At 51.3% G+C, this 25,486-nt stretch overlaps 7 protein-coding genes across 7 annotated transcripts; 4 read left to right on the top strand and 3 right to left on the bottom strand.

Moving 5' to 3' along the window:
• Window positions 1-3,043: 3,043 nt before the first annotated feature.
• On the top strand, window positions 3,044-4,075 carry Triagg1_1910 (uncharacterized protein; the record flags this gene model as incomplete). The annotated part of the gene is made up of 1 exon (XM_062896033.1): window positions 3,044-4,075. The coding sequence occupies one exon, from the start codon at window positions 3,044-3,046 to the stop codon at window positions 4,073-4,075; it is 1,032 nt and encodes a 343-aa protein (XP_062759449.1).
• A 1,530-nt stretch (window positions 4,076-5,605) lies between these two features.
• Window positions 5,606-7,591, top strand: Triagg1_1909 (uncharacterized protein; the record flags this gene model as incomplete). Its single annotated transcript, XM_062896031.1, has 3 exons — window positions 5,606-5,762; window positions 5,826-7,121; window positions 7,182-7,591. 3 exons carry the CDS (start codon window positions 5,606-5,608, stop codon window positions 7,589-7,591), a joined length of 1,863 nt encoding a protein of 620 aa, XP_062759448.1.
• A 902-nt stretch (window positions 7,592-8,493) lies between these two features.
• Window positions 8,494-10,611, top strand: Triagg1_1908 (uncharacterized protein; the record flags this gene model as incomplete). Its single annotated transcript, XM_062896030.1, has 1 exon — window positions 8,494-10,611. One exon carries the CDS (start codon window positions 8,494-8,496, stop codon window positions 10,609-10,611), a length of 2,118 nt encoding a protein of 705 aa, XP_062759447.1.
• Window positions 10,612-10,893: 282 nt separating this feature from the next.
• Triagg1_1907 (uncharacterized protein) lies at window positions 10,894-16,313 on the bottom strand (the record flags this gene model as incomplete). Its single annotated transcript, XM_062896029.1, has 17 exons — window positions 10,894-11,146; window positions 11,218-11,691; window positions 11,762-12,238; window positions 12,294-12,435; window positions 12,499-12,563; window positions 12,623-12,673; window positions 12,733-12,804; window positions 12,854-12,974; window positions 13,030-13,383; window positions 13,445-13,607; window positions 13,662-14,416; window positions 14,491-14,724; window positions 14,781-15,063; window positions 15,130-15,359; window positions 15,422-15,950; window positions 16,015-16,145; window positions 16,214-16,313. 17 exons carry the CDS (start codon window positions 16,311-16,313, stop codon window positions 10,894-10,896), a joined length of 4,434 nt encoding a protein of 1,477 aa, XP_062759446.1.
• Window positions 16,314-17,264: 951 nt separating this feature from the next.
• On the bottom strand, window positions 17,265-18,957 carry Triagg1_1906 (uncharacterized protein; the record flags this gene model as incomplete). The annotated part of the gene is made up of 3 exons (XM_062896028.1): window positions 17,265-18,189; window positions 18,267-18,522; window positions 18,594-18,957. The coding sequence occupies 3 exons, from the start codon at window positions 18,955-18,957 to the stop codon at window positions 17,265-17,267; spliced, it is 1,545 nt and encodes a 514-aa protein (XP_062759445.1).
• A 1,030-nt stretch (window positions 18,958-19,987) lies between these two features.
• On the top strand, window positions 19,988-20,941 carry Triagg1_1905 (uncharacterized protein; the record flags this gene model as incomplete). The annotated part of the gene is made up of 2 exons (XM_062896027.1): window positions 19,988-20,246; window positions 20,310-20,941. The coding sequence occupies 2 exons, from the start codon at window positions 19,988-19,990 to the stop codon at window positions 20,939-20,941; spliced, it is 891 nt and encodes a 296-aa protein (XP_062759444.1).
• Window positions 20,942-21,193: 252 nt separating this feature from the next.
• On the bottom strand, window positions 21,194-22,144 carry Triagg1_1904 (uncharacterized protein; the record flags this gene model as incomplete). The annotated part of the gene is made up of 1 exon (XM_062896026.1): window positions 21,194-22,144. The coding sequence occupies one exon, from the start codon at window positions 22,142-22,144 to the stop codon at window positions 21,194-21,196; it is 951 nt and encodes a 316-aa protein (XP_062759443.1).
• Window positions 22,145-25,486: the final 3,342 nt, after the last annotated feature.

Below are 25,486 nucleotides of genomic sequence, written 5' to 3'. Positions count from 1 at the left end.
TAGCTTTTAATAAACCTTTGTCTATCCAATCAAGCATCTAGCGGCATCGCTGTGGATGAACGCCCTGTCACATCGAAGCCCCGGCAACGAACCACTACATAAAGTATGGAACGCTTACCAACAGTCATGCAATGCAGAGTGTCTAAACCATCGTTCGATTGCCAATCTGGCAGCTGTCAATTGGACAAAGTCAATTACGTCAACGCACGGTAAACCGGCCGCGTAACCCATGAAGGGAGGAGAGAAATGGGATAATATCCCGTTGCAGTGCATTGCGGAGAAGACATCAAATGGCAGCTTTCACACGAATAACAGGGAAATCGTGCATTAGCGACGGAGTTGCGAGCTTGGCTACATGACGACCGAGGCACTGCATCCTGAAGTAGCAATTGGCGCTGACTTTGTGTGATAGAGCACTGGATCCTTTAATGTTGTACCTGTAATTTAAAGTACCAGAGCAATAGGATACAAAGATATGGATGCCTTCAATTGTATTTAGCAACTTATAACTTACCGCCATTGCTTTCTGCTACTATCGCTGCACCTTCTCTCGGCATTATTTCCCAAGCTGAAACTTCTACAACGAATGAGACTCTCTATTGGACATGTACCTGCAGAGCCCGGCGAATATACTGTTCTTGGCAAGACATGCCTCATACGATACTCTCTTGGATCGGCAGTACTGCGTCTAGCATGTGAACAAGAGAGCATCAATGTTTAGACATCATGTCGTACGTTGACTTATTCCCACCTTTGTGTGTGTGTTTGAGAGCGAGACAGAAACGATTCAGCCCCACCGGTGTGAGATTTACCCCCGCGATTTTGGAGCTCGGAGCCATCTCCACTCTCGCAGTGTCTTACTGGGGGCTTCGGGCGAGGAATGGGCGCGGCGCCTGGCAATGGCTGGGCTGGGCTGCAATTGGGGGCTGGAATTTAGTTTACAAGAAGCTTGAAGCCATCTCGACCGAGTTGTCGTATCGATAAAAGGCGGCCCGTGTGATCTCGCGGCGGGAAATGGTTCGCTCGCCTTGTCCGAAGGGCTGCAGTAAATGCTCCGTAGCAAAAAGCATCACGCCGTGGGCGAGAAGTTTAATGAGATCTGACTGTGCTGCACAATTGTATTGATAGGTACGGTATGGAGTATCATGTACAGTAAGGTAAGAAGTAAGACTGGCCCCAATCAGCAGCCCGACGTTTGCGCTAATCTGCAGGTGAGAACCGGGAAGACGAACAACAAGAGATCCAGGCACGCCGGTTGCTGGATACTGGATCCAAGAGCCGATGCTATGCCCTTCGGAACGGTAGCATCGGCCTGAAGATTTGCGTTCACCGTGCTCTTCATTCCCGGCGATGCCGGTGACATCAGCGGTGGGTAGCTGCACGGCGCTCCACTGAAGAAAACGCTGGGAACCACAATAACGGACGACTCCTTGGCAAGGCAGATTTTTTGCACCCTGATGGGCTGCTACGTAGCAACCGAGGCGTTCTTGGGGGCGGGAGGGATGTTTGTTTCGCTTCACCTGGGAGATTGTTGAAACGCGGTCGACGGCCTTTAATCAGAAACCCCCCCTTGGCCGGCGTATGAAACGGAGAGCAAGGGAAAGTTGCACCTGATTGGGAAAGCTGTTTGGCATCAATTGATGATTTGATTTTGTTTTTAATTTCAAGGTCCTTTGGGGGGAAACGTGGCATGCGACGGAGCGTCGAAATATGACAGCGCTAGACGACCGCCCTGACATGATGTTTAATTGTACCCGGCCTTTACATCTGAATGAACTTTCAATACTTGGACTTTAAATTACTTTGGTACATATTACATTCTGTAGTAAAAGCGTGAAGAACCATCCACGGCATCAATACTACCTGACCTAGTAAACTACATGCATCCGTAGCGAGTGCAACGCTCTGCTCTGTGCATCATCACCATCGTCATCATCGACGCCGGAGCCTCATGGCCTACAACCCCCCCCTGTCCACTCTCTTTCTTCCCCTTCTGCTGGCAATTGTCCCATCAGGTCGATGCCAAATTCAAATTCCCACTAATCCCATCCTCTAGGTAAGCTCAACACTAGTCGTGCCAGCGCTAAACACGCCATGTCGCAAGCGGGCCATCTCGCGCGTGGGCTGCAGATGTTTCTCACCACCGGGGCAGCTAGCGAGGGGGGCCAGCCCCTCTGCGCTCAATCTCTTTTTTTCCTTCAGGTTCTTTTTTTCCTTTGTGGTCGATTTATGGTCCGCCAGTGGCCGAGAAGGAGCAAGATACATGTATGCGTGCCCATGTACGAGCACTCGCTGCGCAGGGCGCTTCCTTGTTCGCCGAATCGGCATCATGATCATCGAACCTCTTCAATGGATGTTCGCGATGTGGTTCAGTACGAGTATCATGGATCTTATTGACGTCAAGTGTCGTCGAATGATGGCCCGTTTACTGTAAACGGAGTGTACATGCAATCCGGGTGCATTCTCCACGCACGTGCAAGTACTCGCTCCGGCACTGGCACTTCGGCCACTGGCTGGCCTTCCAGGCCCTCCTGCAGCCCTCCCCCTCTCCAGGCCCTCTCCAGGCCCGCTAGCGCCATCCCCCCAACCACGGCTGGTTCAGCTGGCCAAAACCTGGCGGTTACCCGTCTGGTGCCATTCTGGGCTCTGCAGTGGGACTTGCAGCGCTAACCTCTCAAGGCTCCACGCCAGGTCACATCAAATATCTCACCCTCCCTCCCACCTTTTTTCTCTGCAATCCTCTTGGCCAATATCATTTCGTGCGGCGGCCCTCTTCTTGTGCGCGCCTCTTCTTCGACTATCCTCACGGGCATAGCTTTGTTCATCGTCTTTTTCTTCTTTGTTTGGTCACAGCCTTGCGGTCGAGGGCATCGGCCGATTCGGTACCGCGGCGCCGAGACTGACTCGATCCGCGGCCTCCCCCCCGCTGAGAAGCCAAAATCCTCTTTTCTCCCTCCTACCCGACAGACTCTTCCAAACAACAAACCAGGGAGGGAGCAGTGTGCCTCTCAGCTAGCCAGGCTACTGCTCGCCGAGCAGGAAAATGGACCAGGGCAACGTCTATAGCCACTCTCGCTCGAGGACAACCTCTTCCAACGTCTTCCCGGCGCAACCTCAGCATCCCCCGCCCATGCTTTTGTCGCACCAAATGTCGAGCCAGCAGTTCAATCGGCGATCGCCTTCAGTGAGCACCTTCAGCAACTCGAGCATACAACCGCCCGCCGCGTACCGAACGTCGTCCAATTCGGACCTTCGCCGGTCCATCTCTAACCGCTCCTTCGGCCAGCCCCAGGCATCCGGCTATGTGGCTCTCTTGCGCAAACAAAAGGCAACGGTATGGTGCGATCGCGCCCAGTATGAGGACCCTCGGATACTCGCCCAGCAGCGAGCTGCCAAGATGCGCGCCAACTTGGAGGTTAGCGGGGCTAACCGGGGATCTGGCTCAGCTGGTTCCTCGTCAGGTGGCCGCACAAGCACGGGCATAAGCGCAACCACAAAGGTCGCTGCCAAGATCCGGCATCACGGCAAGTTGCCCGTGGTTGGATATGCCAACGAAAACCACGTCGGCGTTGGAGGAGTACCCATGCGACTCAGCGCCACTGAAGTCGAGGGCGAGAGCAGCGAGGAGGAATTCGCGTCGAGCTCGCACCACCGCAGGACAGGGAGCAGCGGACGGAGCAGCATTGGTAGCAGCAGCCGCCGCAACGTCTCTTACAGAGCCTCTGGAGGCACTGTCACCGGAACTGGATCCCAAAGCGGTCGGCGATGGAGCCCCGGCGATACTCCAGAAAGGGCTGGAAGCTTGGTTGAGCAGCCAGAAGACACTATGCCAGTCATTGACGATGCCGCCAGTGGAAGAGCTCAGAGCACGCACAGCGGTAGCAGCGCTGAGCGCGCAGACAATGTCGGCGAACTGGGAGCGGCCCCAAGACTTGCGAGCAAGTCGCTGATGCACTCTGCCCTAACAAGAGAAAAGAGCGTCAAGTCTCCTGAGGAGCTCAAGAGAAGAGGAAGTGTCGACGAGCGAACAGCCACCCTGACCTCGCAGCGCCTTTACATTGCCAACCCTGATTGAAAAAAATTCCCTTTTTTCGACATCTACACATTCCGCATATACACCATTCCATTACTACGCGACGACGGACGACGCCATCTCAATTGCCTGCCATTCGTTATCTCCTAATCAAAATCACCACCAACAACAACTACAAATTCACAATCGTTCATGTGCATTATCTTTTTTCTTCTCCTTCTCTCGTTGTTCTTCTATAGTTTTACTACCCGCATTGTTAGGCGTTTGGATATGTTGATATCACTTTGGGCATTTGGGGGAGGGAAGTGCAGTCGCTAATAAGGACCTCTTTGACACTTTATATTTTGTTTGCTTGTCTAATACACCTTCGCTTCTGGGATTAAGCTCGCTGGTTGAGCGAGACGGCTGAGACGAGGCTGATATGGGAGAGCCGTGAGAAATGGGAGAAAAAGTACATTTGACGTGCCCGAGAACGGCCAGTTGAAAGAAGATAATATGACGTAATGGTTAATATGTTAATACCTTTTTTTCTCCGTCGGGTGATTTGCTATTCAGATGTCGGATGCTTTGCCGACTTGCTGGATGTTAATTTATTTGCATGAATCAGATTGGCAATCCTGTCGTCATCGATTTTCTCAGCCATTTGCATGGCGGGAACTAAACACTGGCATGATTGACATGGGCGGGCTAGGATAGAAGCATTTTCTTTGCGTATTACCTTTGGTGCTCTGCAAATATAAGCCCGGTGAGATCTTTATAAAGCATCTCTTTTTGTGCATCCAATCTAGTTTCGAAAAGGCATCTGCTTGGTGTCATGTGTGGAACTCTAACTTACGAGGGGCGTGATGCTCTTTTCATGTGATTCAAACTCTATAAGTGTGTCGTGTGAGGCAACTCTGGTGGTCGTCTGGCAAGTCATAAAACTATGTATCTCAGCATGAAATACTTCGTACAGCGTCTTGGAGTTGTGGTGAGGGTATCACAAAGCCCCAATCCTGCGAGTATTTGTTCCGTCTTGTGAGATGCCAATGCCGATTTGAGGAATAGAGGGAGAGTAGCCAGTACATCCCCCAGCAGCCTCAATCATGCGGTGTCAGTTAGTACTATCTACTTGTTATCTCTGCAGCGCTTGAGCGCCAAACTCAGCTCCCGACTTTTAGCCGTGGCTGCCTGGACTTCTCCATAGCGATTAACGCGTCCTCGGAAGTGGGAAGCGCCAAATTAACGCGTTCAGAGCAATCGCGACGCTGCACTAATTTGTATCGAGTATCCAATTCAACATCAAGCACAGCCTCTATCATCGTCGAAGTGACCACGCGCCCCTCGTTCCCTTTGTTTGAACAGCAATTAGAATCAGCTTCGTTTTCTCTTCCTGGTCTGCTTCATTCAACTTTTGCCTCTCGATTCACCAGATCTGCTCTGCACCGCTGCGCATTGCCCCCTCCTCTCTGATCCTTGTGCAGACACATGCCCAGCTGCCGAATGCAACGCCAGGGTTTCTTCCACAGGCGAAGGTAGTTTCTACGCAATCCCGAGAAAGCTGCGTCCATTTAAACCGCAATTTGGATCACAATGCCTCTTCTTGAGGTGTCACATAACGCCAGGGAGCCGGAGTCCTCTGGGCGCAAAAGAAGTCACCACGAGTTCTCCGCTGAGTCGGGAAAAGTTGATCCGGCTGAAGATGTTAAGAACATCTCGCCAATGGATATTCGAGAGCCAAACAATGACTGTGAGCACAAAACTTGAGTCCCCCATGACTAAGTGACAGCACAAGAAACTAAACATCTAACAGCGCCTCCATCTTCACCGTTATCATCGCCTGCCCCATCGGAAGTTGGAGATGACACAGTGACACACGATTCACATTTACCGTCATCACCGGTCAAAGCCGTTGCAAAACTAGACATCTCTGGAACCTCCGCATCAGCATCAGACTCAAAGCCCCCCGCAGATATGAACCCACCGCTGAAACGGAAGCGCCTTACAGCGGCAGAAAAAGAAGCTCGAGATAAGGAACTTGCCGAGAAAAAAGAAGTCCGAGATAAGGAGCTCGCTGAGAAAAAGAAGGAACGTGAGGAGAAGGCAGCAGTACAGGCAGTAGAAAAGGCTAAAAAGGAAGAGGAGAAAGCGGCACGAGCAAAGGAAAAGGAAGAGAAGCGAAAGCTGAAAGAAGAAGAGGAACGAGTCAAGGCCGACAAGAAGCGAAAGAAGGAAGAGGAAGCTGAGCGGAAAGCCAGAAGTCAGAAGACTCTAGGCAGCTTCTTCAAGATCCCCAGCACTCCCAAGAAACCTGCGGGAGAAGATGTGGCCAAAGAAGATAGCCCCGCAAAGGCTAGCTCCTCGGTGGTCGAGAAACAGACAGTATCGGAATACTCCAAGATGTTCAAACCGTTTTTCGTCAAAGAAAACACTTCACTGGCGCCGATGGCAGGGCAAATGGATGAGACGACTCGGGAAGCGAAATCAAAAATCCTAGACGACTATATTACAGGTCAGGGCGGCGAAAGCGCTCCTCCAAAATTCGACCCCCAAGAGGCATTCTCCTTTTCCAGTCTCCCTACACCCCGTGGCAAGCTCCATCAGCCAGTCCGGCATTTGATGGAGACAGCTTACAAGGCTTCGCAAGACGCTGGGAAGAGTGGAAGTTCAGATTCTAGCAAGATTTTGGCAGAATTCCAGGCCGGGCTGAGCAAAATCCCTATGAAAGTAATTGCTTTTTCGCAGGATGTACGTCCTCCCTATTACGGTACAATGACTTTCAAGCCCTTTGCTCTTGGCAAAGGAAACATGCATAAACTAGCACGAAAATCAACGGGCCGTCGGCTACCACTCGACTACGATTATGACTCGGAAGCTGAATGGCAGGACGAGGAAGAAGGCGAGGATCTCGACCTGGAAGACGAAGAAGAGGAGTTGGATGACGAGGATGATATGGACGGTTTTCTTGATGATTCCGAGGATGTTGGCCTCTCTAGAAGAGTATTTGCCGACACCTTAAAGCCGGATATTACGGGCCCATGCTTTGAGAACCAGAACCGGAAAGGCACAGTCCCAGCTCTGAACGACAGCAAGATGGAGTTCATTCATGGTAAGTTTCTGGCTGTTCACCCAGTTGAAATTCGAGTCCTGCTACTAACACACTCCTCAGAGGGTCTCAACCAGCTATGGGACATTGATCCCTTTTCTACTAAATACTGGGAACCGGAGCCTAGCAAGGTTGCCAAGAGCAAAACACCAAAAGCTATCAAAGCCGAGAGCGATGCCAAGGCTCCCCCGCCTGCTCAGACAAACGCGTTTGCCGCCTTGGGAGGTGCTGCTGGCTCCACCTCAACCCCAGGCAAACTTGTCAAGCCCGAACTTCTAAACGAAATCAAACAAGCCATCTTGGACAACAAGGCTCTCTCTAAAGTCGGCATCGTCGACTTCATCTTCCATCAGTTCAAGGATAGTGCCTCACGCTTGGAAGTCAAGAACACGATTGAGCATGTTGCGGAGAAGAAAGGCGCCGGCCGAAGCAAGGAGTGGGAGCTGAAGCCTGGCCATGAGATTATTCTCTGAGGTGTTTTTGTCTTTGGGTGGTTTCGCTGGCGACAATCTTCCGTTACGATTGACGATGATCGGCTTAGCATGGAGTTCTTTGGACGATAATAGGTCATTCTGGTTGCTTTGAGGGTTTCCCAAGCTGGTTGCGAGCTTTGGGCTGGGGTATATTATTCGCATGGCCGAAGGGGGGTATATTACATTAGGTAGATACATTGTGCTAGTTGGAGCATGTACAGCATCTGAAGAGTGGCAAGCAAAGGGATTTACTTTTGAGAGAGCAGAGCTGCATGATGGCATTCAATGAAGATTCATTCCTCTTGACATCAACAATTTGTTCACAGCCCGTGATTGTTGGTACTGTAGCCGTTGAACCCTTTTACGTGCATGCAAGGATGACGCGGACCGCGGGGCGTGCAAAATATCAAGCAATTCGCTAAGGCAGGTCCCTGAACCCCCTGTCTGAGTCGAGTGTCCACTGATTGGCGACCGCCAAGAATCACTCTCGACCATCCCAGATGCTCTTCCATTCTTTTCCTCTCTTCCAACCTCCAGCCTTACTGCACTGCAGCCAACCAAGCAATACGCACGGCTCCGCTGCGCAGGCAATGATGAGGTGAGAACTTTATTGGTCTTTCTAGATCACCGCCGCAGCTTCCGTCCTACTTCCGCGGCGTTCGATTGCGCTGCGCATCGCCGATTTCGACGGGCTCCTATTTGTTTATTCCGTCTACCTTATCCTGGGAAGGGGACATTGATTGTCGTTCCAGGAGAAGCGAGATTGGACTACCGGCCCTGATTGCACAGGTTCGCAATGTTGCGGCACAGCTCATGATCAACACGCTATAACAAATATTTCTTGACGCATCGACTCTTTGCCTTATCAATCCGTCTCTACGCGACATGCCCAGTCGCCTGGAATGGAAGATCCGTGGGGTTCGCCGTGGGCTGCAGACTCTCCGGCTAAGATAGAACTCCCAGTCGCGCCCCAGAATGCGCATTTCTCGGCCGACCATCTTTTCCCTCGACGAAACTCTCGTTCGCAAGCGCCGTCACGATCGCGGTCACCGGCATGGGAAGACGACGATGCTTGGGGCGGGTGGAATGGCGGTGATGCTAGCGGCAGCGGCAAGGAAAGCCCCGGATGGGGGAGAAGCCCTGGGCTGAAGCCGCTGCAAGGCGCACCGTCGGTGAGGTCGATATCACCGGATCCCTGGAAAGATGTGGCCCTGAAACGACTGGACACGACGGCGCTGGAACATGAGGAAAGGAAGCCGAGGGAGAGGAGAGCTTCAGAGGCTTCGGGCGACGATCGAGTCGTGGATTCTGCAATTAGCCTCGGGGATGAACATGAACTACAGAAAGAGAAGGATTTAAAGAATGATATCCCTGTCGTGGTGCCACCGTTGGATATTGATGCCGCGGACGAGGCATGGCCTGTTGATGCGGTGCCGGAAGCGCCGGCAGCCGAGGCGGTGATTCCGGCCATTCAACTTGAACTACCAGACTTTTCTCCTGATACTGGAGCACCAGTACCTGCGGCTGTCCAACCCGAACAACCAGAGCTTACTCCTGATGCAGAGGCACCAGGGCCTAGTGCTGTCGATGACAAAGAGCAAGCTGAGGTGCTATTCACGGCCGAGGAGCCTGCTCGGGAAAAGGAAACCATTGCTCCCCAGAATAGCTTCGAGGTAGAGGAGGAACAACAACCAATTCCACCTGCTGAAGTAATTGAGGATGAGGCAGTCGTCTCGGAACAAGAAATCGTTCAGCCTTCACTGGACGCTGAGAGCGAGGTTGTCGCAGAAAATGAGCGCCCGTGGCAGGAGCCACAGCATGATATTCCGCCAGTGCCAACTGTGAGCGAACCCAACGTCTGGCAAACACCTTTCGAGTCAGACGCTGTGGAACGCCCTGCGTCTCGAACGTCAAAGATTCACTTTCCCATTGATCTTGCCAAGCTTGACGATTTGTTTCCGTCGACGCCGCCCATCAAGACAGAAGCAGAGCTTGTTCCAGACGTCATCATCGACGACACTTTTGCTTCAAGCAATGAACGCAGAGCGTGGTACCGAGTCTCGCGTTATGGGTCGAAGAGGAAGCACGATATGGGAGGTGATGAGAATTACGTACGCGTTAGCTGGTCCAAGTCACAAGTACGAGAGCGTACCACTGCGACTGTGAGGAGATGGATGGAAGAAGACTCTATTACCGGGCGCGTGGTTCTGGGTAGACGGCTCGGTGGATCTGGTGCGGTCATGTTCAACTGGAATTCACCAGCACCTCAAGTGGAAATTGGAGAGTTCCTGGGAAGGCATTCGAGAAACTCATCTCTAACCGTGCAATCGCCAGTCGCATCGCCTACCACATCGTCATTCGCCTGGGCTGGCAGCGACCCATCATCACCAGCGGTTTCCAGACATCCTTTGGCCAATGAGCTCACAAGAGATGCGCAAGAAGTGCACTCAACGAAAGAATCCAAAGCAGGCTCAGCTCGGCAATCCATGTCTCTTGATCCGCCGCCTCAGCATACCCGAGCGCATATCCCCACGCCAATTCAGATTCCTCCCACCTACCCCATCAACAAAGAGGACGATGACGATTGGGGCGAGATGATGACTGCTACACCAACCACTACTATGTCATTTACGGAGGAAGAAGACACCGTCAGCAACCGCCACAGCATCCCTCCTCAGTCTTCCCTCCAGTTTGAAACGGTGTATGAAAGCCCCAATCTCCTTGCATCAAAAATCGAAAAGGCTCCGAGCAAGCGGCCCTTTTCATGGCACTTGGGACAGACGCTCAGCAAACCCTTTAAACGAGGAGGCAAGACGCCTTTGACACCATCGTTCCCCAGTCCTCTCTCCAAGCCAATGACACCGCCTCAAGTCACTCCCACTCGCCATACCCATACCATGTCTGCCGACACGTCGCTTGTCCTGCCATCGTCACCAAGACCTAGCTTGAGCGTTGCGGATGAGGAGACCGTGGCCAGGCTTTTAGATGACATTCCTGATCTTACATATATGTTGCGTTGATGCGGAAGTAATATGAGGGCTTCGTGTTGAATATTCGATCCCTGGAGGATTTTGCACAATATTGGTGATGATAATAGCATATGGGTATAGCAAGGCGTATTGTTTGGATTGCGTAGATAGTGTGTACCCTGGAAGGAACATCTTTTTGGATATTCCGCATCAATATAGAAGTTATATATTTTTGATAATTTATTAAAAATCTATCAAGGCTATTACTAAACACAAATTAATCATAGTTTCTAATTAAGATTCGTAAACTCGTCATCGTACAGCGAGGGCCGTTTATTCTCGTGAAATTTCGTCTGAACTCCTCCTCTTGTTTGTTTTATCCGAAGCGTAAAGCTTGGAGAAAGCACCGCCCTTCAAGAGCAAGTCGTCAGGGGCGCCAATCTCCGCCAGCGCTCCGTCTTCGAGAACGGCGATTGTGTCAAAATCGAGTAATGAGTCGAGGCGGTGCGCAATCATGATGACTGTGCGGTCTTTGAACTCTGATTTAATGACGCGTTGGATTTGGGCGTCAGTTTGGTTGTCGATGCTGTTTGTATATGATTAGCTTGTCTTCATGCTGAAGTTTCTTTTTTTTGGTTTGGGGGTGAGAAAACATACCTGCTCGTTGGTTCATCGAGGATGAGGATACTGCTCTTCTTGAGGAGTGCTCTTCCAAGACAAAACAACTGTCTCTGTCCGTGAGAGAGGAAATTCTCGTCCATCTTCTCATCGAGGGGATTCTTATCGGCGTCGATTTTAGAAGTGATGACATCCCATATAGCAGCTCGCTGCAGGGCGCTGACAATAGCCTCGTCGGAGTGGACTCCAAGAGGGTCCGCGTTGAACCGGATCGTGTTGGTGAAGAGGAAAGGATCCTGGGTGAGGCAGCTGAGCTTCTGGCGGATGAGGGGCTTGGGGACCCTGGCGATGTCCTGGCCGTCGAGGAGGATCTGGCCAGAGGGGGTGTTGGCCATGCGGAAGAGGGCTTGGATGAGGGAGCTTTTGCCGCTGCCGCTGCGGCCGACGAGGCCGAGCTTTTCGCCGGGCCTGATGGCGATGGAGATGTTTTGGAGGACGTGGTGGGAGGTTGAGCTGTGGAAGAATGGGGAGTTAGCTTCAGGGTCTTTTGACGTGAGGGGGGATGAAGTTAAAGGACACATACTCGTATTGCACGGAGAGGCTGACGAATTCGAGAGAGCCTTGAGCAGGCCATTCTTCAGGGGGCGTGTAGTTTTCTTCGGGGAGCAGTTCCGACGGGGTGGTCTCTTCAAAGGTCTTGATACGGGTAACGGCTCCAAGCGAGGTTTCCAGCTGAGACCACGCGAGGATGATGCCCTTGAGGTTGAGGCCCAGGTTCATCATGTTGACGAGCGCAACACCAAGGAGGGATGGGTTGAGCTTGCCCCTGAGAACCACGGCGAAGACGACGAGCAGAACGGTGAGAACTGCGACGACGAGGTCGAGCACGAGGGTGAGCCATCGCTGGATGCAGTTGAGAAGATAGGATGGCTTTTGGGCGTTGTCGAGAAGGGAGAGGTTTTTGTGCGAGTAGGGGACGGTCCAGCCAAAGGCGCGGATTGTGGCGAGGCCGTTGATGGATTCGAGGAAGTGGGAGTATAGTGGCGCTTTGTGCTCGATCCTAGAGGTTAACGGTTAATGGATGATACTAAATGGGATTTTGGGGTAATGCCTACTCTAGAATACGGAGTTGCTTGGATGTGCGGACGTAGAAGCGTTGGATCATGAGGAGGACGATGATGACAAAGGGGAGGGATGCGGCAAAGTAGCCAACGGCTCCAACTGCCAGTCCCGTTACACCGATACAAGTTGATATATCTATAATTATCGAGTCAGCTGTCAAATTATCTTAATTGCGAGGATGGGTTAGGGGGGAGTTACCAAAAAGGAAGATGGCGAGGGCGACAGGGAGGTCAATGTCTACCAGACGCAAGTCTTGACTAAATCTATTTCCAAGACGACATGTTAGTAAACTAATAGGTATATATGATAGAGGAGAACGCACCTGTTGATAAGGGAACCAGTTTCAGAATTAGAAAGAAACGACATGGGAGCCCTGATGCCATGTTAGTCCAACACTCTAAAGAACAAGTCAGCTCCGAGTCCAGGACTTACTTCATAACTGCGTTCAATATTCTGCTGTGGAACTTTTTGCTGACTGCTGGTCCAAGAATAATCAAAAAGTGCCTGACATGTTGTTAGTATGCGTATGTTTATTGGTTGAGCTTGCACTTACATGATTGCCAGAGATATAAGCACAGCCTCGATGACGGCCATGACTGTAAAGATGCTCAACCAGTATCCGACATCGTTGCTTGAGCGTCCTCGGCCATCACCCCACCACGTAAGCCAAACAGCTACAGAAGCCTGTTAGCGATAAATCGAATAGTTGCTCTAGAAAGAATCACTTACATCTGAAAGTCGATGAGAAGGCCTGTCCAATAACGTATGCGCCGCCAACAGCCAAGCTAAGGGGTCTCATCGCGCCAAAGTAATACTTGAAAGTGCTGCGGTCACTTGAAACCGACCCTTGCTCTCCCGTTTCTTGCTCTACTTCCTCCTCCTCGGCACTCTCATTGACCTTTTCAATCTCTTCAATGTCCTTTTTGGAGGAAGTTTCGCTGTTGTTGTCGGAATGGGGATCCGTGACGTCGAGGCTCTGGACGTACTTGCCGCTCTCCTGGAGCTTTGCGAAAGATCCTTGCTCGATGACTTGGCCGTCTTGGCCTAGGGCAATGATGTGGTCGGAGCTGGGTAGAAGATGAACTAGAGATGTTGTTTAGAATCTCGTTTCCATACTTTTAGAGATAATAGTGATGAGACCTACCAGAGTGTGTAGCAAGAATCACTGTTGTGCCACTGCGTCGGAGGAGGCCATCTCTGCTGAACACACGAGCAAATACGATGCGCTCCGTTGCCTTATCCAATGCACTGAACACGTCGTCAAAGATGGCTACCGGCTTTCGGGCGTATATGGCACGGGCAATCGCCTGCAAGTAGTTAGACACTCGGTTCATACGAATCGAAAGGTTGAATACACTTACGAGTCGCTGCTTCTGGCCTCCGCTGAGCTTCACCCCTTTATCTCCAACAACGGTCGCAATACCTTCTGGCAGCCGAGTGAAATCCTGAGCCAAGTCACAAGCCTCAACAACGGTGTCGAACCACTTGTCTTCAAAGTGCCCAGATTCAGCCACAATGTTGTCCCGGATTGTTGCATTCATCACCCAAGGAGTCTGGTCACAGAACGCGATGCTGGGTGTCGAGAGTGAGACTTTACCGCTAGTTGACGATGTTTCTCCAAGAATGGCCTTGAGCAAACTTGACTTTCCGGAACCAATTGGACCAACGATCATGGTGAGGGATCCCGATTGCGCTTGCGAAAAGGACACGCTAATGTTGCTCAATACCTTCTTCTCCTTCCAGGCAAAGTCTCCTCCAGCAATAGAGACACGGGCGCCTTTTTCGTTGTCACGATCAAGCGTGCGAAGTTCAATACTGCTCCTTTGCGATCCCGCTTCGTCGCTCTTCGTTGAAAGCCCCGGCTGTGCGCAAATCTCACGGCTATCAACCCTCTCGCTGAGCAGTAGGAACTCCTGGATGCGCTTGAAACATCCAAATGCAGCATAAGCGGACGAAATGTTGCCGAGGAGGAAGCTGAGGGGGTTGATCATGACGTTGAGGATAGAAAGTGCCGTGATGGCCTGTGATGCGGAGAAGGACTGGTTGTCGCTGAGTTTGGCGACAATGGCGTAGGCGCCGAATGTAGCAGCCTGAGTAAGACTGACGTTTGCGTTCCCTGTCAAACATCACAAAGATGAGTTAAGAATGTTCAAATAGAATTGTTGAATACGGGGAGAGAGATTAACTTACCAACAGTGTTGGCCCACACAATCATTTGACGGTAGTGTTTGCCGACGTTCAAATCCTGGTCACGTTTATCTTCAAGGAGGTCAGTGAAGCGCTCAGTATAGCCCAGCATCTTGACGGCTTTGATGGAGCCAAGCACTTCAGAGGTGAAGTTGATGCGAGCCTGTGTTGCTTTCTGGTAGACGGTCTGGCGCTTTACCAGGACTTTTCCAATAAACCAACACAAGACGATTGATACTATGAATTGTAAGTATGTAATCGAAACAATGTGTAAGCTCAATTGTGAGTCTTACCAATAGCCATAACGATGGGAGCAACACAGACAGCGCCCAGTTGTGCGTACAACATGTAGACGGCGATACCGACGGTAAGTGTGTTGGCCCAGCCTTCGATGAGCAAAGCGTTTGCTCGCTCGGCCAGAGTCTCAATGTCATTGCCCATGAGGGTAACGGCTGAAGACTCGCCCAGTTCGCTTGCCGAGAGCCTCAACATCTTGCGGTAAATCAGGCCAATCAAGCCTCCTCGAATCATGGCACCAACTCGAAATGTGAGGTGTTCGTACCATGCCGTCAAGATCTAGTTTCATGAATTAGCCCTAATTTAGAGATGATGTTTTCTGTGCTTATTGAAGTATAAACGCACAGCCGATCCGACAAAGACGAGAGCAAAGGCACCAATCAATCCGTAGCCGATGTTGTCAGAGTGATCATCCTTGGGCATGGCGAGAAATCGGAGCGCTTGGGACACGAGGAAGGGCTGCGCAATTGTCAAGGCAACCGTAGCCAGTCGAGGAAGAGCAATGCCGGCGATTTCGAGCTTGAGGATCCAGACAGTGTTGAGAAAGAGGGATGCCTTTCGACCATCGCGGGTGACTTGACAGACGTCAGTTACGAAGAGAACAAATGTGTAAAGCGAGTCCACCGCGAAAACTTACCCTTATCCCATCGCTTTGTGAAAATAACTGCCAACTTCTCAGAAGAGAGTTTCTCATAAATAGCGGGAAGATCGTGCATTGTCAAAACGGTAGCCCAGCCAGAAATAAGCAGCGAGTTGAGCCAGATGAAAAAGCCGCGGTTAAAGGGCCCGCTGGTGCTCTCCGTTGACGGTTCCTTGCTCGAGTCCACCAAGATCCTCCTCTTCTCGACATTTTCCAGCACTAGCAAGGCCAGCTTGAGAACAGTCGAGGTAGATAGCACGGCCGCATACGCGACATTCACAGACAGGAGCCATTCCGTTCGTAACCGAGCAGCGTCGAAAAGGAGGGACGTGAAGAGATACGAGGTGAGGAGGAAAGACGGCCGTATGGATTTGACGTGTTCAATGTGCGAGAGCAGAACGATGCAGCACGCGGCGATGAGGTTGAGAATGGCGGCGGCGAGGGAGAATCTAGTGTTGAGGAGTCGTGAAGAGGCGACGATGGCTAGGGCGCCGACCTGGATGCCTGCGTACGCGCTTGATGCGATCTTTTGAAATAGTTAGAGATGTATACCCATGCGAGGCGTCGAAGTTATAAAATGGAGGACCGACTAGTTTTGGTGTATAAGCTGATCGTCGCTTCGCCTTGTCGGGAGTTCGTAGAAGGTAGAAGGCTCGTGGGATGGATAATAGGAGAAACAGAGCAGCAGGGAGCGTGGACAAGATGCTTTCTTCAAACGACACTGTACAGCAAAATCAAAAAATCAGCAACCCGCGTATAATGAATGTCTTTTTTCACCAGAAATCGCACGTGTAAAGTCGAAGCCACCTCGACAGCCATCGGCCCAAACCGCCGGGCCAAAGAAGCCATCACCACACGCCGTGGCGTTGTAAGACCGGTGGCGAATCATTTCTAGAACCAAAGTTGCAATTTGTTTGTAAATTAAATTACGGCAATAGTCCCATGGTCGCACAACTCTTTTGAAAGATGTCAATACCGTAGGGCTGAAAGAAAGTACAATATCGACGGGCTGTGTGGGGGGACCCGAATCTTTATAATAAAGTCAAAAAGGAGCCTCTAATCATTCCGTAGATGGATCTATGGATCCATCAAAGACGCACGTATGCCGCCGCCTAATCGCCTGCTAACAAAAGATCCAATCCAAGCGTGGAGCATATCGCGAAGCGGCGCTGACGACGGTACGGCAGTCGTACCCGTAGAGCTATCTCGAGTCATACTGTAACTAACTGGTCATCTTTTCCCTCTCCCAACGCCAACCCTAGTCGTTATCTACAAAGGATCCAGGTAGAGAGAGCTTCGCTTGTCCGGTATGACTCTTTGGGTTTTGCCCCCGTAGTTTGCCCACGTACGAGTTAGTTGCCCAGCGGCTCTAGCTCCGGGGCCGGGCTCTGTGGGGAAGAGAGTTCCATTGGATTGGATCTTTTGTTTAAACTTATTTCTTCAGGAACTCGACGGGTTGCTCGTCAGCGGCCGCGTGATTGTTGCGCGGCCTAAGGCGTAACGAACGGGTCGACTGGCGGATTCCTGTTGGGTTGGTTGGTTGGCTAATGGAGAAGACGCGGCACTAATCGAGTAGCTGGCCGACACCATTTTAGGCAGGTCAACCGTTGGACAGTCAGCGTGGGGACGAATCAATCATGTTAGTATCAGGCATTGGGTTGCTTTTATATGGACAACGGGCAGATGGAGTGTGTGCTTCGTGGCTCTGATGGTTGATCGGGTTGAGGCTCACTTTGATCTTTACTCTACAACTTACAAATCAACCAAGAGATGAGACGGGAGACTGTCACGGCTGCACTCATCTTTGTTGCTTAAGCAGCAATACAGTAAATTTCATACACTAGTCTTCATGAGGATTCATCGGCTCGTCTTCCCCATCCCGCTCGGCTGAAATCTTCTTCGCCGGCGGGGGCCGCACAAAGAGGAGTCCAATCCAAGTCAGCAAGGACAACAGCGCAATGTAAAACCAGGGCAACCCAATCCAAACGCCCTTCCTCTTCATTCCCTGATCGAAACACCACGCCAGCACCGGGCCGGCGATGAAGGAGCCGATGATCTCGCTCGTGCTAACCAGAGCATAGAGCCGGGATACAAATTCAGGCTCGACATAGTGCGTTATGGTGGCTCGGGCCAATGGGCTGGCGGCGGCTCCAAAGGTCTCGACGAAAAGGCCAACGACGAAGAAGAAAATGTTGTGGCTGAACCCCTCAATCATGGCGCCAACAAAAAGTAATACTGTAGAGGTCCGAGTAAGAAACAAGTCCTTGTTAAAGGAAGTGTAGCCGAATCGGGGCGACATGAGAACGTCAGAAATATTGGGCAGGACGGCCAACACGGTCAGGTTGAGAAGTCCAAAGGGAGACAGTAGAAAGGTGGTCTCAGCAAGGCGCCATCCGAAGTGCGTGCTAACGTATTGAACAATCGTGCTGGTGTACGCTGTAAATCGTGCGGCCTGAAACAGAAACGTAAGAAGGACCAGAGGAATGCTTGGGTTCTTCAACAAGCCCAGGGCGTCTTTGAGATCGGCCAAGTTTGTGACTATTTGCTGCTTAATGGACACGTCGTTGTCGCTCATCTTCTTCGTTCTGTCCACCTGAAGCGTCTCGGGAATGAAGCAAAACAACAGCAAGATGACAGGGAAACTGGCGCAAGAGGCGATTACGGGTATCCAGGGGCCATACTTTTCCATCAAGAATCCAGTGAGGAGAGGGCCGGCGAGGCCACCAGCCGTGGCGCCAAACGTAAGTTGAAGGAAGCTGGCAGCTCTAGAGAGGGTTATATAGTCAGCTATTTTGAGCGTAGATACGCACCATGGCACATTAATTCTTCGGGGTGCCCTTACTTGTCCCTCTCGGAACTAACATCAGCCGCCATTGCAAAGAGCATGGCGAGCACAACCGGGATTCCACCACCGATCAACAGGAATAGCGAGCCGGTCATGAGCAGGTAAGGGTTCTTTCGGAGAGCGTGCTGGGCCACTCCAAGCAGCAGCGGGCCAGCGATGGGCGACAAGGTCATGCCTCCATAGGCAAGCATCATCGTCGGCTTGCGGCCAATCTTGTCAGCGAGTAAGCCAAAGGGAAACGTAGTGAGTAAACCTATCCATTGTGTGAGCGAATAAAGTCAGTAAGCGCCATTATTTTCTCTCAGGCAAACAGCAGAGACGCACTCAGGATGGAGTGGAAAAGCCCCAGCCACCCAAGCAGATATGCCATCTGCGCCTGGATCTCGTCCTTTTTGCACTTCATCTCGTCAATCAGATCCAGCGAGTCGTCTGCATAGTAGACGTGGCAGACGGTGTCCTCGATCAGGCGGTAGACGGGCACCATCAACATCATGCCGCTGGCAACAATCAAAAACTCCAAAAAGGCATACATCCTGACTGCCGTCTTTGGCGTCTTCACCTGCCAGCGAGCTGCGTTAAGGATTCGAGGCGGTGCCTCATCGTCAACGGGGATGGGCTCATGCTGGCGCTCGCTTTCCTCTAGGAGAGGCGCATCATCTGCGGGATTGTCCAGCTCGAGGTCCGACATGGGGGAGAAGAGACTGCGAAAACCAGTTACGCATCAACTAAAAAAGAAGACAAAGAAGACAAGATGATGTGAAGAAAGGAAAAGCGCCCACTATTGTACATCTTACAAGTAAGAGTTGAGCACATTTGACCAGGGGCAGTGAAAAAAATGGGGGAGATTGATAAAGGGTGGATATCCGTAGCTGCTCGGCTCTACGTGGATTCATGATCCTGGTCTGCATGTTTTGACACTAACAAGGAGACACTTTGTTCTACAAATATGCGCTGACGGAAGGACGGCAGCTGGATTGGCATTACGGGAGGCATCAAGGGGTCTCTTTTGAGTTGAAGGATTGAAGGGCTAAGCCAAGATGATTCGCTCAGTGTGCGCGGCTGAGACGAGCTGAACTTGGTAGACTGTCAAAGTTGTTCGTTTTGCTGTGCTCGGATCGGACAAGCAGCCCTACAGATGACGCGTTTAATGGGCTCAAGTTGCGAATGATGACCCGAGCTGACGGCGAATCGTATTTCAGGGCGGACGACGGAAATGGAATGATTGCTGCTTGTTGGGAATAAGAATAACGGGCTATTTTTCACATGCGTCCAATGATGACACTGGCATGGAGGGGCTAAAATGCCACCCAATTGTCCAAGGTTTGTATGAGTGTAGAGCTGTTGGCAGTGAAAAGGCCTCAAAAGACATCCATTGGAGTGAGACTTGTCCATCTAATGAAACAAGTGAGAAATGTAAATGAGCTACTGATTGACCACTTTAACTTTATAGAATAAGTCAAGAAAATAAAGGCCCAACTCAGCGATTGTTGCTCAGTAAGCCCGTCGTCTTGTCAGTGAGAGCTTTATTTCATCATCGTCATATTACATGTATATATGGCTTCAACCCCACTCAGCGTGACCGAATATTCCCAGCTTAGAAATCCTCACCTTCAATTTCCACCATTCTATCGTAAGTAATTCAAAACATCGAGCTTCAAAATCACTTATACTCACCAACACAAAAAGATACCGCTCGTGATATCAATCCTCTCCTCACAATGGCCACGCCCCTTCGTATCGGATTCGTGCCGGAGCACTTTTCTACCCCGCTGCACTTTGCTCAAAAGTATTTTGGTCTCGATGCCACTCTGGTCCCCTTTCCGTCAGGCACCGGCCACATGATTACAGCCCTGCGAGCCGATGAGATTGACATTGGCATTGGCCTGACAGAGGCTTGGATCGCTGGGCTCGGAAAGGAAGGCGTTGAGGGAGACGGCGGATATCGTCTTGTGGGAACATATGTTGAGACTCCCCTCTGTGAGTATACACATATCCAACCAACACGATAACAGTCTCAACTCGATCCCGACACTGACACAGACTCACAAGGCTGGGCCATCTCAACCGGAGCCAAGCGCCCCGAGATCACCGCCGTCGACTCCCTCAAGGGCGGCAAGATCGGCGTCTCCCGCATCGGCTCCGGCAGCTACGTGATGGGCTACGTCCTCGCCGACAAGAACGGCTGGCTCTCCCCCGGCGCGGAGCCCTTCTCCGACACCGTCGTCCTCAACACCTTTGAGAAGCTGCGCGGCGCCGTCAACTCGGGCGAGGCCGACTTCTTCATGTGGGAGCACTTCACGTCCAAGAAGTTTTACGACTCGGGCGAGATCCGCCGCGTGGGCGAGATTTACACGCCCTGGAGCAGCTGGAAGATTGTGGCGTCGACGAGGCTCACTCGGGGAGGGCTGGACGCTCGCGTAAAGGATCTGTTTGAGAAGCTGGATCAGGGCGTGGCCCATTTCAACGCCAACCACGACGAGGCGGTAGAGTACATCTCGACGAACCTAGATTATTCGGCTGAGGATGCGAGGGAGTGGCTCAAGACTGTGACTTTCCCGGCCAAGACAGAAGGTGTCAAGTCAGATGTTGTATCAGGTTGTGTTTCTATTTTGCGAAAAGCTGGAGTGTTGGTTCAAGGCAAGGGCATGAGCGCAGATGCAATGACGGTGTGAAGGCCCATACAGTGACAGAAAAATCAAAAGATAGCTGAGCAAAGGTGAAAAGGATGTATGAGAAGTTGATAATGCATTACTATCTAAATTAATATTACTCCATGTGCCCCTACGCTCTGGGCAATATCGTATGCTGTAACACCATTATTAAAAATATACCATTCGCTTCCAAAAGGCCAATAACAAGATCAATCATAAGTATTCGCGGCGGTGATGCTGATGCTGTTCAAGAACAAGAGAGCAAGAGCACATTTAAGGTCCGTACAGGCTCCAGTTGATGGAGGCGACATCGGCGTAGCAGTCAGAGTTGATGGCATACTCGTGGCTGGCGTAGGATCCAGCAGGGAGCACCTCGAGCGTGGCGCACTCGGGGAGCAGGCGGACGGGGACACAGCCGGCGGGGATGTTCTTCTCGATCTGGCCGGAAGAGCTGATGGTGGTGGCAGCCTGCTTGAGGACGTTGAACTTGGTGCCCTGGTAGTAGGCAAGGGGCTCGTTGCAGACGACAAAGGTCTCGGGTCCGAGGTAGCGGAAGCCCTCGGGGAACTGGGAGATCTGAACGGCGTTGGTGCCGGCACCGCCGTTGATGTTGACGGAGGAGAGAGTCTCGGAGCCGGCATCCAGAGACAGAGAGATGCCGTAGGGAACGAGGGGAGAGCCCTGGTCGGTGATGGTGGTGGCGCCGCTGAAGCGGACGTCGGAGGCAGTGCCGTTCTGGTAGAAGATGCTCGGGTTTTCGCTCTTGGAGCCAAGGCCGGCCTCGTTCAGGCCAGCGCCGACGTGGATGCCGGTGACGTAGAGGCCCTGGATGGAGGGCGAGAAGTCGAGAGCCTTGTCGGTGACGTTGACGTAGAGGCGGAAGCCAGTGGACTGCTTGACGGCAGGGTAGTTGGGGACGACGTTGAGGGGAGAGGCAGCAGCGGCGCCGACAAGGCCGAGAAGAGCAGCAGTAGAGGCAAGCATCTTGAAGATTGTTGTTGTTGTTGTTGTTTGTTGGGTTGGTTGGGTTGGTTGGTGTTTGCGTTGTGCTGGAGAGTTGGCTTTGTGGTGTAAGTTGTCAGGCTTGTTGTTGGATGGAGAGGAGAATTCGAACTTGAACGGCGGAAGCTGCGAGACTATATAGGCGTTTGCGAGTCTCCACGATCGTCGGTTGTCATCAGCCCGGGACTGGATCCAGTTTGTCCTTGTCCTTGTCTTTCCCATCAATGTTGCTCCTCAGACAGGCATTGCCACCTCGAGCCAAGGGAGCAGCTTCCACCCCTCGCCAACATCCCCATGCCTGAGGTCCCCATAACTGCCCCAAAGCACAGCGCCATCGCGCGTGACCGGACGCCTGTAAGTTCGCCTGCCACGGCCGCTTAGGGGCACCACGGCTTGCCCTAAACCCCCTAGCAGGTCAAGGCTAAAATGCCGACGGGGGAGCGCCACATCTCGATGATCGGCAATGTACCCTTGGCATCGTCATGCTCGTATTCTCTGCCCTGCATATGATTTCATGCCTGGCGGTTTGTGTTTGTGTACTCGTGCAGCAGCAGCAACAACAACACTTTTTTTTGTCCCAACAATTGATGTGAATTCATTGTTCCAGAATGATCTGATGAAATCAGTGCAAGCATATGGACATTCAATGCAGTGGCAGCTACTATCCAACTCAATATCAATATCAACACCACAAAGTGTGCATGATTCTTCCTCCCTGAGCAGTGCTCGTACTACCCCGGCACTTGGTAACCGGAAGCTAACCTCCAGCTGTCTTCTAATCCTCTAATAATATTTCCGTCCAAATGGAATAGGCAATTTCAACTCTTGCCCAAAACACCGCCCCCCGTCATCCTAATCGCCGGCCTCCCCCTGCTTCTCTTCCTCCGCCCCCTCTGACGTGGATTGCACTTACACCACTTGCCGTTGAAAGCCATTACGAGCGCTCGTACTTGACACCTGCATTTCCTTGTCGTGTGTCACGGATCTCCGAGTGAAGTCGAAGTAATGATTCCATGCAGGCATAAGGAGTCGACAGTGGAGCAGTGCTGATGGCATCGTCGCTGTGATTGATGGCATTTTATTTGTCTGGCCGCTCAGTGCCCAACCATGCATGATCCCAGCCGCATCGTACTCCGGGAGAGGCCTCACTACGGTAATAACTTCTTTTGTGTCTTTTTCAACTCTCCGTGTTCGCATATTGATACCTTCCGTGGATGCCGTTAGCCACGTTTCAAACCAAGCATAGTTCTACGGCCATTCCGATTGGGCTTTTGGAAGAAACGAATGATAGCATACGGCCGTATACGACCCTCCCATCGGCAATCACAACAGACAAGAATCTGACCCAACGATGGCTGCTTCAATGTTGAACATATGCAGTGGCACTCATACTCGGAAGACCGTGCCGAGCCTTGAGTTGGCTTGAATGCGAATTATCAGAGCCGCAGATCACAAACGGCTGACCCGTCGGGTTCATTCTGTCTTGCTGGAAGGGCATGACGAGGTAATAGAGTAGCTTCGACACGTTTCTTGTACGACCTTCTCTCGAATCGCTACGGACTGCTTCATTCATCATAGTCCGGACGAGAGATTCTGCCTGTTAGTGTTGTGCTACGTTTCACCTACATCACCTGGTGAGCCCTTCTCCTGAAAGCTCCACACTCAGCCTACATATGCCGTTGCTACGTTGTTACTATGTATGTACGAAAGGATTCTTGGTTCCGAGTCCCATAAAAACATGCAGACCTATTTCCCGAACTGCCGGCAATATTAGCAAATCACACCCGCCTTGGCCATCTCCAGCTCATCCTGCATACGGTTGCCGGCGCCATGGCGACCCAAAAGCCGCCCTGTCATCGGGAGATATGCATCTGGAAAAGCAAAGAACCAGATTGTCCGGCCCGTGCTCCTCGGACCTCGGCGCCGCAGGCATTGCCGCCACGATCTCTTGAGGAGAGAGCCACAAATACGAGGTGGCTAAGACAGAACAGGCGGGCGGTATCCCTGTCATCGCGGTCGATATACGAGCGGCCGCATGGCGCCGCTGGCTGGTGTTTTCTCCGCGGCTCTCGCCAACACGATTGAAGCATGTTGAATCAAATAGGGCGTCTGGCTGGGTACAAGCATCAACATCAACCCTGCACACCGCTGCTTTCTTCTAGAACTTTCTGCTCGTACTTGGACTACTAGGGACGATTGTTCATTTGGAATACGAGTAGGATTCAGCATCCAACATCCAGTTCCATTCCCCTGAGTCGGAATGGTCATTAGCATTGGTAGTTGAAACGCGCAGACTTGGAGTAGACAATAGTGCCGTTTACAAATCATACTATTTCTCGACCAAATACACTCAACATATGGGCTGAGTGTGAACAACACTTGGTGTATTGCAGGTTTAGCCAAATGAACTATAGCCCAGTTCCTCTGATGATAGGGCTCTTGACTGAGATTGAGCTCCGAATGAAAGATTGACATTACAGGGTAGCAGGCCAATATAAAACTCCCAATTCGCATGAGTTCTTCCAGAATGGAAAATCACTAACCGTAGATCATTATGCAGGGCTGCATTACTTATCAACTATCCTCGTTTTGTGATTTTCCCAAATGTGTATTTGTGGTATACAGGCTGCTGATCTCAGCGATCCAGTACGATTCGAATCTTGATACCATTTTGTCTTGCTTGCAGCTTTGTGGATCTATTTGCCGGGTCGTTCGATCTAGAATATGACAGGTTATCAAGTTCACAGCCAATGGGTTTACTACTTTTTGAAGAAAATGGGTTTCACCACTCAATCTCATAGGGGGGGCACATTTCATGGATTAGCCGAGCTCTACTGGGATTGACCATGTGCATACGGGCGATATCCATCTTACAACGAATGTGGACTGTGGCTATTACTTCGAAAGCCAATCTACGAAAACAAATGTCATTATTCTTCCACCTATACGAGATGAGATGTACGGAGGAGTAAAGAATAGTTTCCAAAGGCAAACGAGCGGTGCATGATGGCTGCGGAAACGAAGCGTGATTGCGGCTATTGCGGAACCGTATTTACCTATACGCGGAGGCACGGCTGCCTATCATTTCCAAACAAAGGCACTTTGTTCGAGCCGTTTTTTTTTCTCATCTCTTCGTATATCGGTGATACCACGACAATGTCGGGTCGAAAGGGCGGTATGGGAAAGGAGATGGAGGCATTGGGTGCATCTACTCTGCCTCCTGAGTTGCAAGTTGTACACGTATCGTTTTACTCATTGCTTTGTAACGATGCAGAGTAACCAACTAACTTACGCAAAGTGCGTCGACTGATGAGTTGGCAGATGTGGCGGGGTTTGATGTCCTAAGGGTGCTGAGAGCGTGAATGTATATATAGAGCAGCTGAAGACTATACCTCGAATGTTTGCTGCGCCGCCGTGAGACGAGCGGACAATGAGTCCGGACGCGAAAGAGTGCTCAGCGCCGCGATCACGCCGCGTATTGTGAATTATCATTGATGTACATCAAGTAGCTCGGACCGAGGTGTCGTTATTTAGTACCCCAATCAATGATGATTATTGGTCCTT

The sequence above is a fragment of the Trichoderma aggressivum genome (assembly GCF_033847375.1).
Source record: "Trichoderma aggressivum f. europaeum strain CBS 100526 chromosome Unknown scaffold_004, whole genome shotgun sequence".
NCBI lineage: Eukaryota > Fungi > Ascomycota > Sordariomycetes > Hypocreales > Hypocreaceae > Trichoderma > Trichoderma aggressivum.
Note: the sequence above shows the minus strand (reverse complement) of the source record. Positions and strands in the feature narration are given on the sequence as shown.